This window comes from Mustela nivalis (assembly GCF_964662115.1).
Source record: "Mustela nivalis genome assembly, chromosome: 4".
Classification (NCBI taxonomy): Eukaryota; Metazoa; Chordata; class Mammalia; order Carnivora; family Mustelidae; genus Mustela; species Mustela nivalis.
The window spans coordinates 69,051,378-69,066,004 of record NC_139023.1 but is presented as its reverse complement, the minus strand read 5'-3'; the positions used below and the strand labels follow the sequence as shown (position 1 = coordinate 69,066,004).

Here is a 14,627-nt window from a genome sequence, read left to right as displayed (position 1 = left end):
TAAGACTGATATTTTAAAATAGACTGCCTTTGGTAGATTAGTCATGACTTCCAAAGAACCACAAACACTTAGATTTTTTTTTTTTCAATGTAGAGCATTCAATTGATATACTTTGAAGAATTAACCATTTTAAACCATTCTGAATTTTTAAGCTTATAAGAGAAAAAAAATAAGGGTGTAAATTATATGTGTAAAAACAAACTAGATGAGACCACACCTGTATCCCAGCAGTGACTGTCTTGTTCAGAAGGGAGATTAGAGGCAATTTTAATCTTTATTTTGACTTTTCTACATTTTCCAATAAACATACACATAAAACTGAAATAATTCAATTTTAAAAATGGACAGAAGATGCAAACAGATATTTCTCCAAAGAGAACATATAAATGGCTAACAGACACATGAAAACATGCTCTATATCACTCATCCTCAAGGAAATGCAAATCAAAACACAATGAGCTATCACCTCACACCTGTTCAAATGGCTAATATTGAAAACACAAGGAACTATAGTGTTGGTGAGGATCCAGAGATAAAGGAACACTCTTGCACTGTTGGTAGGAACACAAACTAGTGTAGTCACTGTGGAAAACAGTATGGAGGTTCCTCAAAAAATTAAAAATGGAACTACCTTGTGATCCAGTAATCACACTACTAGGTAGTGTGCTCTCTGATAAATAAATAAAATCTTTAAAAAAATGTGGTATATTTATACGATGAAGTATTATTCAGCCATATAAAAAAGAAAGAAATCTTGCCATTTCCAATGACATGGATAATAGAAAGTATAGAAAGTATAAAAAGAAAAATACCTATGATTTTGCTCATGTGTTGAATTTAAGAAACAAAACAAATGAGCAAAATAAAAAAAGAGAGAGAACAAGAGACAAACCAAGAAACAGACTCTTTACTATAGAGAACAAACTGATGGTTACCAGAGAGGAGGTGGGGGGGGGATGGGTTAAATAGTTGATGGGGATTAAGGATGGTACTTGTGATGAGCACAGGATAACGTATGGAAGTATTGTTTCACTATATCATACACTTGAAACTAATATTATACTGTATATTAACTACACTGAAATTAAAATTAAAAAAGAAAATAATTAATAGAAAATATTTTTAAATTCACATTATTTAAAGATCAAAATATTTCTAATGAAAAGATATATGGCATGATCTCTTGGTACACAGAAAATATAAACAGAAACGTGATCTCAGACTAAACTGGTCTGCTAGTGAACAAGACAAATTTCTAAGAGAAATCCAGAAATCAAGCGAGAGATAGCAAAAGAACTTAAGTAGAAAAAAAAAAAAAAGAAAAATTCATTCTCCAAACAAATCATGGATGCAGTCTTACTCCTTTCACTGAATATATTTGAATCACTAATTCCCTTTCATTTAAAAAATGAGAATCTTAGTCTTAAGTATAAAAACGAAAGGTTTAAAACAAATTTTTTTGTAACTACTGCTTAGTTACTGGAGAGAGTACAAAAAAAGAGAAGTTGGAAAACTGTTTTGTTTAGACATCTCAGCTGTTTAATTTATGTTTTATTTCCCCAAATTAAGCAGTGGTTAGTGATTCTATCAGAAGGATACATATATCAAAGGTAGTGGTATGAGGTGTTGCATCCAGGTCCCATTTCTGGCTAAATGAATGCCTGCCTCACTGTAGGCTACACAGAGCTTCCTTGCCTAATGCAATAGTTTTCCTTTTACCCAAGAAGTCTTCTTCCTAAAATAGAGAATGAGGAAACATCTTCTCCTTACAATAGGAAAATTTCCCTCAGGGTTTTTGTCATATGACCACATAACCATTGATCTCATAAAGGTAAGACTGGTTTGTTTAACCCTTTGTATTAATATTCTGCTTTCCGTCAGAAAAGTCCCCCAAATTGTAATACAGACTCAGGTTGTGGCAGGCTCAAGGCGAGCCTACAATATTCCTGTCAGTAAAATTTTAGTTCATTTTCCTTATGACTTTTCCAAGTGATCTTTTTCTTTTTTGTTTTTCCATTTGAAATCGTGGGGTAGTAAATGTTGACTGTGTTCCTACTGTGTTCCTATCTGGAACAGGTGGGGGAGGGGTGGGAACACCAGAGCATGTCCACAGGCATGTGACATTAGGTCATTTGCAGGGAGTTGGCTCTGAGTTTACTCCAAATGAATAGGCAGATCACAGGGAATTAATATTTTCACATGAGGTTGACATTGCCCTTCACTGGCACTTTTTCTTCTTTATAAAGATTCTTGGTTTTCATAAGGTGCTTTTCCATCTTAAGGAAAAGGTTATGTTTTTAGGTCATGATCCTACTCAGTCAAAGTTCTGTCTGAGCCTGAAATTCCTGCTGAAATCACAAATGTTCAAAGCAGGCAAAATATGTGTTGTTGTGGCAATTAACCCCCTTTCTTTTAAGCAACAGCAGAAGTAAAGAATTGATCATATTTTGGGGGAGGAATCCACAAGCTTTAAAGAGCTTCCATGTAAATTACTGACTCCAGGAAAGTTTGATGTAACATTGTTTGATGTTTCATGTAACAACTGAATACACAGCCTACAAACATCCTAATTTTGGTCCTTTAGAAAAATAACATGTGCAATTAGGGTTTTGTCTCAGAAAAATCTCATGTTTATGGCATGAAAACCCTTATAATATGTTCAATTTTATTTGTTCACATGTTACTCAAGCCCACGTTTTCTCAGATGAAAATTGTTATCTCTTTATTCTGATCTTGATTCTGTTTGGCAACTATTAATGATTTTGGGATTCTTTAAAGACACATTTCCACTAAGCAAGATGTAATATTTTTCTTCTTATATCAACAGATATTACCTTGTATAAATTTTCTTTCTTCCTGATACATCTCAATTGAGAGTCTATACTGAATATTTTTCAAGTGCAACTCTACTGTGTCACTATTCTTGTTTCTATTCTCCACGCCCCATAGTTTTCTTCCAGCACTATCCACTCACATCTATCTCTTGCTACACATCATTCTTACCTGGGAATCTTTTAAAACATACCCATACCTGGGCTTTATTCCCATGACTTTCACTTAATTTGTCTGGGGTGGTATCTTGGCAGAGATAAAAATGTTCTAAAGCTCCAGCGGTAATTGTAATATGCAGTCAAGGTTGAGAAGCCCTACTTTATGTAATACTGATTGTACTGAATTATTATTATTTGTGAAACTTGATCTCCCACTGGTGTTTTCAGCACTTTAAATCAGAGACTGTAACTGATTCATATGTGAATTCCAATGCCTGCTGAATTTGAACTTGTATACCAAATACTCTCTGGGGAACTCCAAAAGATCCAAATTTATCTCTTCATCAAGGGAATCACAAACTGTTACAGGAGTATCACACAAGAACAAACCTAATACATCATAACCCTGACCTAATAAGGCTATAAGGGGAGTAAAAATAAAATATTAGGAATAGGAAGTCAAATCAACTTGGGAAATCAGGAAGACATAATGAAGAGGGTAGACTCTTAGGACAGATGATGCGCGGAATTTTGAATAGGATTTTGTGTATGTTTTTGACAGAAACAGAAAATAGGGGGAAGATGAAAACAGAAGAATTTCTTATATAAGGGAAATGAGAAAGGAAAGAAGAAGAGGTGGAAAATCGTGAGGTCCATTAAGGAAACAGTTTATATAGCATTTAAGAAGCAACAATAGGAGAAGGTGTGATTGGTGAAAGTAAAAAGTTGGTGGAGCGAGATCACAGATGCTTTGAAGGCCCAGTGGATGACTGTGGAACCCCTGAAGGTTTCTGAACAGAGAAATACACTCAGACACTTGTTCTTTAAAAAGATCACTCTTCTTATTAATTATCTTGTAGCTTTTAAAATGCATTTTTATGTGATCTAAGCTACATTATATGAACACTATAAGCGAGGCTGGCTCTTTTTAAAATATTTTATTCATTTATTTATTTGAGAGACAGAGAGAAAGAGACTGAGAGAGAACATGATCGCAGGAGGGGGAAGGAGTAGAGAGTGAGGGAGAAGAAGATTCTGTACTGAGTGCGAGCCCAACGTGGGGCTCCCCTCCAAGACCCTGAGATCATGACCTGAGCTGAAATCAAGAGTCAGAGTTTAACCAACTGAGCCACACAGGCGCCCCAGTAAGCAAGGCTTTCTTATACTAAAACCCTTCTCATTATGTATTCAATGTTTCATCAAAAGACAGATCCCTGAGGAACAGACACATAAATTACACATGTTCTCATAGGACAATAGTTCATTAGCAGAGCTAAGATGAAAATAAATGGAGGTGAAGTAGTGTAACAGCTATAGTCGATCCCTTAAAAAACTGGCCTAAAATATTTGACTGTCTTTTGGGGAAGTAGCAAAAGAACAGAGCTGAAGAAAATTCCTTCACCTAATATGCTTTTCTGCACTGCCAAATGTAAATAAGTGTGTTAGTCTAAGTTACTCATTTCATATAGTCATATTTATTCCTGTTATTGCTTTTGACTGACAAATGCAATATTTGATGTTGAAAGAATCTACAGAAAAATAATTTGCATAGTATGATGTCACTTCATGCTGGAAGTCTTTGTTTCTATCACCTCTTAACTTGATGGACTGGCTGAAACCATGCTTATCTGTGTATTGCCTCAGCAAGCCGTATTTGTCCTGTATCACTGCCCTATGGAATACTTTTTGAGATTCACACCATACTGTTTTTTAATTTAAAAATTTCTTTGCATTTTATCAATAAAGTCATTAGTAAAATAATGGGATAATAACACATATGAAAAACCTAAAGCAAATTAATGTTTATTAGCATTGGATGCTCTTTTTCCTTTTATTTTAAATTTGATCCTAAAAGTGGTGTGTGTTTGTGTGTGTGTGTGTGTGTGTGAGAGATTATAGGTATATAAACATCCCAGTGAGAGGTGAGGAATAGTAAAAAATTCAGATATTCATGGAGATATTTAAGACTCAAAAAATATTATTCAGAATCTAATCACACAACTCAATATTTTCTTTAATAGTATAGTAGCATATAGTAGTATTTTAGGATTTTATAAAGCTAACACAGTTAGGTTCCATGTATCATCATATGCCAACTCTTTATATGCTCAACTAGATTTTATGTGCCCGGTGGACAGTTTTCAGTCTTTTAACTGTGTTATAAACTCTAACATTTGATTGAGAAAAACAAATAGATTAGATGAATTCTCAAGATTAGAGACTTCCAGTTCCAGGCAAGATAGAGTAAATATAATCTATTTTACTTCTCTAATTGCAAAAAATACTCTAGACAAAAGCTGTAAGTCATTTATCAGAAGGATCTCAGAGGTGGAAAAAGGAGAGCACTTTGACTGGGCGCCTTCGGACTCAAGGAATAACACGACAGTGAGTTCCATAGTTTTGTTTTTGTTTTTGTTTTTGTTTTTCCTTGTCTCATATCCCAGTGATGCAAAATGCCAGGTAAAAGTGGCATCCAAGAAAAGCCAGACAACTAGTAAAGGGTGGCCAAACAGAACAGAAAAGTTTCTCTCATACTTGTCTATTCTGTGGGTGATATCAGAAAAATGGCAGGTTGCTCCCCCCACTTAAATAATGGTGCAGCAAGGGGTCAGTGAGAAAAGCCCCTCCCTGGTACAGTACCTGGGTAGAAAGCTGTATTCCACTCCCATCCCCATTTCAGCAAAGAGATGGCATCCTTTCCCTATGAGGTCTGTGATAACTGGCTGCCCGCCTCCATGACTTAAATAGGAGCGCCTCTCCCCTCAGAGCCCCTGGTTGCAATTCTGATTCCTACTCCCTGCTGAAATAATAAGGCAACAGAATAACTTTCTGCAGCAGAAGGTTTTGGGGGAGGGTGTGACTATTACGAGATCACTTGAGGGAGTTCCTCGGTGGTAATGGAATAGTCCTTTAATGATTAGTGGAATAGTCCTAGTGGAATAGTGGAATAAAGGAATTAGTCCTTTGATGATAGTTACTCTAATCTACACCTGTGATAAAATTTCATCGAATTCTATCTATGTCCTCTCAACCAACCAACCAAACACGAAAATGAAACCTGGAGTAATCTGAATAAGGATTGTATCTAAGTTAATAGTATTGTACCAAAGTCCATTTGTTCTTTCTCTTCCCTTCTCTTCCCCCTCCTCCCCTTTCTTCCCTTCCTTCTTTTCCTCCCTCCCTCCCTCCCTCCCTTCCTTCCTTCCCTCCTTCCATGCTTGTGTGTTTTTTTTTTAATGAGAGAGAAGGAGAGAGAGTGAGCGAGCATGTGAGTGGGAGAGGGGTAAGCAGTACAGAGAGAGAGAGAGAGAGAGAGAAGAGAGAGAGAGCGCGCGCTAATCTTAAACAGGCCCCATGCCCCGTGTGGAATGCAGTGCAGGGCTCATCTCACAACCCTGAGATCATGACCCCAGCTGAAATTGAGACTCAGAAGCTTATTGGACCTGAGCCACCAGGCAACCCTAAAGTCAATTTCTTTAAAACAAGAAAAAACATATAGCTATATTATTAGTTTATATTTAATATAATAGTATATTACTTATTCAATTCTAACTTACTTTAAGTAATTTTTTTTAAAGAGAGAGACAGTGCCAGCAGGGGGAGGGGCAAAGGGAGAGGGAGAGAGAGACTCTCAAGCAGATTCCTCCCTGAGTGTGGAGCCCAAGGCAGAGCTCCATCTCAGGACCCTGAGATCACGACCTGAGCTGAAATCAAGAGTCAGAAGTTCAACCAACTGACCCACCCAGGTGCCCCAATTTGACCGCTTCCAAATTTCTGAATGCTTTCTTCCTGAACATCTGGACACTGAATAACAAATGTGTTACGTGATAAAAACTTTTTAGAAAATTCTGTTTCTGCCACTCACATTTTCTAATACTATTACTAAACCAACTATGACTAAGAACAACTATTTTCCCCTAATTTTCAAAATTTGGACCCTGTAATCCAAGAAGAGTAACAACCTTAAAAGGAAAGGAAATTTACCCTTCACACCTGAATAACACTCTTGATGGTTTACATGAATATATGCATATTACAGGATAAACTCAGTATGTGGGGGTCAGTATGTGGGACTGAACTACTGATGCAATATTTTAAAATAACTGAGAACACAAAAAATTGAAGTATAATAAAATTATAAGTGACAGTGATAATACTTTGGTTTTTGTGTTATGCCTTATCCCTAAGGAATACAAGATTACTGTTTTAATCTCACCATTTAACAGAGTTCTACATTGATGTCTCTTTTTCAAATGACACGATTAAATGATAGGCAGTTATGTGCCTGGCCTTCAGCCCCAGTGGAAATCACTAGTATGGTCAGAGTCGTAATTGGGACTCATGCTCTCCATCAAGTGTCTTGGGCTTCACAGTTAAAGTAGATCATTTTCAACTAACTCTCCACATGAATACTATTCCATTGAATGAGCCATAGTTGATACCAGAATAGATCTTATTTTTTGGTAGCATAGTTTCCAGAAGATTTTTCTGCCAGCATAGTGCTACTCCATAAGCAACACACTCAGGCACTTCATGTATTCTTTTCTTTTTTTTTTTTAAGATTTTATTTATTTATTTGACAGACAGAGATCACAAGTAGGCAGAGAAGCAGGCAGAGAGAGAGGAGGAAGCAGGATCCCTGCTGAGCAGAGAGCCCGATGCGGGGCTCGATCCCAGGACCCTGAGATCATGACCTGAGCCGAAGGAAGAGGCTTTAACCCCCTGAGCCACCCAGGCACCACAGGCACTTCATGTATTCTAATTTCATTTTTGTTCCAATATTTTCTTGACCATTAGGCAACTTGAAGGTACTTAATGGGTTGGAGATGTCAAGAACTACTCATTGCGATGGACCAAGCTTCTTCATCCTAACCTTATAAACAAACTTTCCCAAAGGGAAAGTAGTATCATTAATGCATCATGTCATCACTTACTTTCGTCTTTCCATTTCAAATCGATGGAGTAGTTTCCGAAGACCACCATTCTTAAATCCCTGAAAATGGGCAGCTGGGGCTCCCACAGTGATGACATCGTAGAGAGCGTCTGGAACAGGAATAGACAAGGAGATGAACACTTTGCAAACATTTGTCTCCAGCATGCTATCTGCATTGAAGCATACACACTGTGGGAAGTTTGAGAAATTATTCTGTTTAATTTTGCAGGAGTAACTATGAACTCTCATCTCAAGGGGGCAAGAGGAGCTAATCAATCTTTCTAAAAGCCACCTGTGCACCTAAACAAGTCAAAATATTTCTTTGATTTATGACTACATCTTAATTATATGCTACTGTGTGGAACAGTATGTTCCCTCGTTCTTCTATATACTTACTGAGATAACATGTTAATTGGCCTTTTGTGTATTTTACTTTATTGAGTTTTGCATCATTTAATTTGCAATCATATTGAAATTGAACAATAATGAACAATCTTTACAGAGAAAATTTACAGAGGAAGAACGAAAATATTAATTCATCTTGGCTCAAGGGCAGAACAGTACTAGTACATTTTTTAAAAATCTATACAGAGTAGTTTCCTGTCTGTGTATACTAAATCTTACACAGTTTTGAACGCAAGCTTTTGCAATTTTCTTAGATGACATGGAAAGAATACATAAAATGTCTCTAGATCTATTTTCCACCAAGATTTTTTGTATTTTTTTTTAATAAAAAATCCATACATTTAAATTGAAACTCAATCCTTTGATCTTGGAAGCCATCAAGTTTGGTACATATTAAGTTTATTGCTTCAAAACACAGCATCATTTTTACCTTCTAATGAAAAATATCCCCATAAGAAGGAAGACAGAGTGAACATCTCTTGTTAAACTACATTTTATTTGAGAAACCTAATTTCATAGGAGATCCTTTCCAAATTGATTTTGGTATTGACACTGGTTGTTTTTCAGTTCCCATTTACAGGGAAAACATAAATTATTTTATTAGCTTCAGGTAAACACCATAACTTCTTTATACTGGTTCAGTCCAAAGGCATCTAAAATACTTTTCTTAATAAAAAATGTCTTCAAGTGAAAGTCTTCAGGAGAACCGAGAGAACTCAAGGTCACACAAACAAAAGAAAACAATACAGAAAGCAAACAAATAAAAAAAAAAAAAACCCAGAATGGAACCCAAATCAACCTATCAATAAGGCACTTATTGAACAGCCATCAATAGATGGCTAGAGTGGTAATCTCTTGCCCTTTTAAAAAGTCGCTAATAAAATAGAAGTTAGCTTTTCTTAATATAGCAGAATATTAGACTTGCATGAAACTTAAAGACTTTATTATCCAAGAGATTAATCTAGGGTTATGAAAATAGTTTCAGGAAAGTCCATAAGTATGTGAAAATTGTATATCTGTTCTACTTCATGGAAAAGGGTCACAGATTTCTCAAATGGTCATGAAAACACCCAAAAGTTCCCAAAACAAAATTCTAGTCTACCTTCATTTATCTGATGAGAACTCTGAGAACCTTGAGAAATGACCTGCTTTGTCTGAAGTGCCAAAGACCTTACACCCACAGTCTTCTGATATCTAATCCAGGGATGGAGAGCCAGGGGTTTAAATTAGTGACTGGAACCTAGCAAAACACCTGACCACAAACAAGTTGCTAAGGCCCTTTGCAGAATCTTAGAAGAGGCTCATATACAGGAAGAGCTCCAAACTTAAGTTGCACTAGCTTCCTAGTGAATCTGACTCTTCAACTCACATATAGTTTCAGAATTTTCCAAAACTACTTTCTAGGAGCAGAAATTTTCTCTTTGTTCATCATTCACTCTGCTCAGGGGAATTTTAGTCACCTACCTATGAAGGAACCATGAAACTTGGAAGCAGCAGGTAAAGGAAGAGAAGCAAGTTACTCAAATATTGTCTACTCTTCATAATAAAGAGCTAATTAATTTTAAATCTAAAAGAAGGCCTGTGTGTTTCTTGAATCCAACTATAATGAAGAACTTCCAAAGTTATAAACAAGTTCTTTCATATCCAAAGTTCTGACTTTTACTTGTTTCCATTCTTTTTTTTTTTTTTTTTTTAAATAAACCATGCTATTTCTCCTGGTCTTTCTTTATCTTTCTTTCCTTTCTTTCTTTCCTTCCTTCCTTCCTTTCTTTCTTTCTTTCTTTCTTTCTTTCTTTCTTTCTTAGATTTTTTATTTATTTAAAAATAAAAGAGAGAGAGATCACAAGTAGGCAGAGAGGCAGGCAGAGAGAGGAAGGGAAGCAGGCTCCCTGCTGTGCAGAGAGCCAAATGCAGAGCTCTATCCCAGAACCCTGGGATCATGACCTGAGCTGAAGGCAGAGGCTTTAACCCACTGAGCCACCGAGGTGCCCCTTGTTTCCATTCTATTTCCTGTTTGTGAGCTCATCCATGTTATAGGTGTTCAAAAATGTCAATAAATAAATATTTTGAGGCTCATTTCAGTTTCTCTTATATGTCCTTATAGATCATGTAAGGTATTATTTTTTTTAATTGAAGAAATAAAAAAAAATTATATATACTATCCAGAAAAAAAACATATTGGAATCTGAAATATATATATCTCAGTGGGATGAGGATGAATACATATCCATCCATGGACCATATTCTATAAAAGTACAAAGAGAATTTATGATAATTCACATGTGAAAGAGTGAAATCAGACCCTTGTCCTATGGCATGCACAAAAATCAGCTAAAAAATGGATTAAAGGCTTAGACATAATACCTAAAAGTATAAAACTCCTAGAAGATAACAGAGGAAAATTTTATGATGACTGGTCTTTACAGTGATTTCATAGATGTGACACTAAAAGCATAAGCAACAAAAACAAGCAGAACTACATCAAACTGAAAAGCTTCTGCCTAATTAAGGAAACTATAGACAAAAACGTCAACATACAGAAGAGGAGAAAATATTGGCAAATGATATATCTGATGAGAAGTTAATCTCCAAAATATATAACGAACTCCTATAACTCCATAGTAAAACAATTAATAACCTGACTAAAAAATGGGCTGAAGGCTTGAATAGACAGACATTTTGCAAAAGAAGACATACAAATGGCCAACAGGTATAGGTCAAAATGTTGAAGGTTATTATTCATCATCAGGAAATGCAAATATAAAAAATAAAAAAATAAAAAAAAATAAAAATAAAAAACTGAAGGAAAAAAAAACTAAAAAAAAAAAAAAAACTACAATGAGATACCATCTCACACCTGTAAAAACGGCTTCAATCAAAAAAACAAGACAGTGAGTGTTAGCCATGATGTGGACAAATTGGAATACCTGCACAGTGTAGAACTATCATGCTTCAGCAATACCAGTTCTGGGTATTTATACAAAGGAACTGAAATTAGGATCTCAGAGAGATATGAGTGCCTCTACGTTCATGTAAGCACTATCCATAATAGGCAAGATGTGGAAACAACCTAAATGCCCATCAGTGGGTGAATGGATAAAGAAAATGAGCTGTATATGTATAATGGGATACTATTTAACTTTAAAAAGAAAGGAACTTCTGTAATATGTGACAATATGGACAATCCTTGAGGTTATTAAGTGAAATAAGCCACAGAAAGACCAATAATGCATGATTCTACTTGTATGAGGTATCTAGGCTAAATTGCTGTCAATGTTTCTATAAAATTTGAATTCAGTTTTATTTTTTATCTTTGTTTTTTAAATTTGAAGTTTTAATATGCTGTCTAAGATAGGAAGAAATACAGAATTCCTTTAAAAATGTCTCACCACATGAAAAAAAGCAAGCCTAGTAACTCTGTGAGATGAATATGTAAATTAACTTAGCTATAGTAATCATTTGCTATACATATGTATAGCAAAATAACATATTTGAAAATATACATAATTTTTATTAAAATACAAAAACATATTTATTGTTTAAATACTTTTGAAAATTTTTATTTTTGAGATAATTTTGGATTTCCAGAGTTGTTGCAAAATTAGAACGCAGTTCTGTATACCCTTCACTATGTTCCTATGTTAATATCTTATACAGTCAGAGATTATCAGGACTAAGAAATTAATCTTGTGCTATAACATTAAATAAAGTAGATAATATGTTAAAATTAGTTTTTCCCTTTGTTCTTTACCCTTTGTTCTTTCAGGATCCAGTCCAGAACTCCACATTTCATGTTGCTATCATGTAGTCTTCTCCAATCCATGACAGTTCCTCAGCATTTCATTTTTGACCTTGACACTTTTGAAGAGTACTGGTTCCTTAATTTGGGTTTGTCTTATGTTTTCTCATAATTAGACTGAAGTTCTGCACTGTTGAGTAGGATACTATGGAAGCGATATGCCCTTCTCAGTGCGTTATAACAGGGAGTATGTTAAGTTGATATATATTACTTCATGTTAATTAAACTCGATGCATGGGTCAAAGTGCTGACTGCCACTATCTATAGTTGATTCTTCACTGCAAAGTTACTAAATATTTAGAGAAACATATTTTAAGACTGTACAATATCCAGTTTCCTTTTAGACTTGTGCCCACTAATTTTAGCATCTATTGATATATCTTGCCTGTGGCAATTATTACTGCTATGGTTGAATGGTGATTTCCCATTTCCCTCATTCCTTCCACGTTTATTAATTGGAATTCTTTTGGGAAGAATAGTTTATCTTTCTCCTTTAGTTTATATATTCAGCTATCTATCTACCTATCTATTTATTTTTAAATATTTATATATTCATTTTAGAGAAAGAGAGAGAGAAGGGGGGGGATAGAGGGAGAGAGAGTGCTTAAGCAGACTCTCTTCTGCATGTGGAGCCCCATACAGGGCTCAATCCCCAAGACCATGATCTGAGCTGAAATCAAGAGCTGGTGGCTTAACCGACTGAGCCCCCCAGGTGCCCCTCAGTTATTTATGAACATCAGTATGGGCTCATAGGTATTGGTTTATGATCTAACACTATCTTTATGTTTAAGTTGTTCTAGCTTTGTCCGTTGGGAACTCCTTCCATTGGCTTGTAACTATTTATCTATTTCACCTTCTCCATTTGTTGCCATCATTGTAGTTTGTTTCTTAGCACTTCCTTACTTTCTAGAGCCACCAGATGCTCTAGACTCACTTATATTTTCCCTGCCTCAGCCCTAGAATCAACCAGTTTTCCAAAGAGCCCTAGCTCTTTTTACTTGAGGATGGTGTTTAGAAATCAAATACTGGGGGCACTCTGGTCAGCTAAGTGTCAAGATCTCAGAATCCTGAGATCTAGCTCAGCATTGGGCTCAGCACTCAGTGGGGAGTCTGCTTGTCCTTCTGCCTTTTCCTCTCTCTCTCTCAAACAAATAAATATCTTTTCTTTTAAAAAAAGAAATCAAATACTGGGGGTAGGTATACTCATTCTTACTGCTTTCAATTCTTTCAGTGCCAGAGGTAGGAAGTATATGCATGTATATGCATACTAACTTGTACACACACACACACACACACACCTGCATCTGTACATCTATATTAACAACAACAAGCCCATAAGTCCATATTGTTACCTCCGACTTCAGTTCAGCATTACAGGATTCCTTCTAGCCTGCCTTCTTTATTTCTAATTTCTTTCTCTGATATTGAGAAACTGGACTCTCCCTATTTTATATTTACAGATTTGGTTAACCATACTATACAAATAAAATAGTTTTAGAATTGTTAATTCATACCTCTGTAAGAAGTAAATATACTAACAAAAGTACAGTGTTTGTATTCTTTTTTTAAATTTAGCCTTATATGTTTTCTTATATCAGATCCTTTATTTCCCATTATTTTCATTAAATTATAATTTTTGTAATTTTATTTATCATTTGTTATCATTTTAAACAATATATTAACAGGAAGTTAACAATAAAGCAGATTGGGAATATGAAATTCTAAGGAAAACTTACAAATCATTAGTAGCACAACAATCAGGATTTGAAAAAAATAAGAATGGAGAGAGAGCCAATTTCCTCATACAGTTATATGTTTTCAAGGGCAAAGTGACCAGTAACTAAAACATAGAAGAGTTTCCCAAGTATTTCTTACTTTTGAACTTCATAGAATACATTTCAAATAGGCAAGTAAAAAGTAGTACTGTTGTTTCAGCACAGCTAGCAGAACTGAATATTTTATCTATATTCCAGAAACCTTTTTTTCCCATTTCCCCACTTCGCAAGCCAACCTTGATATTCCATTAATACCAAGAGGCTTTCTCTGTAGAGACAATAAGTAGGGTTTATGTCTGGATTTTGAAAGAGCAAATAAGGTCTCTCTTGCCTCTCTCACTTTTCTTTGTTGCCTTTTGATTCTATCTACCTTGATTAGAATCACTCCTCAAAAAGGTGGGATCATTAAGTATGTATTTTGTATAGGCTCAAAAAATTTAGGCATATATAATCTTTTCCTCCATACATTTGAGATCTCCAAAAAGCCGCTTTGAAGTGTTAATTTTTAAACACTGATAACTGTGATATTGTGATTTATAATGTGAAAAAAGAAAGCCAGAGGCTCAAAATAGTCACTTTTGTCAAAGGGCCCACATCAGCAAACCAAGGCTTTATATCTAACCTAACTGCAGTTTCAGCCTCCCAGGAATGTAACCTTTAACCAGTCAACATAGAATTTCTTGGTCAGCTAGGAAATTTTACTAAAAGATCCCTTCCATTCCATT

General features: G+C 35.3%; 1 protein-coding gene across 14 annotated transcripts in view; it reads right to left on the bottom strand.

Moving 5' to 3' along the window:
* INPP4B (inositol polyphosphate-4-phosphatase type II B) overlaps positions 1 to 14,627 on the bottom strand; it is an 837,179-nt gene that overhangs the window by 151,180 nt on the left and 671,372 nt on the right. For all 14 annotated transcript variants that reach the window (XM_082727238.1, XM_082727234.1, XM_082727229.1 and 11 more), the window contains one exon: positions 7,925 to 8,033. In XM_082727238.1, coding sequence (XP_082583364.1) covers positions 7,925 to 8,033 — 109 coding nt within the window. The remainder of the gene's footprint in view (positions 1 to 7,924; positions 8,034 to 14,627) is intronic.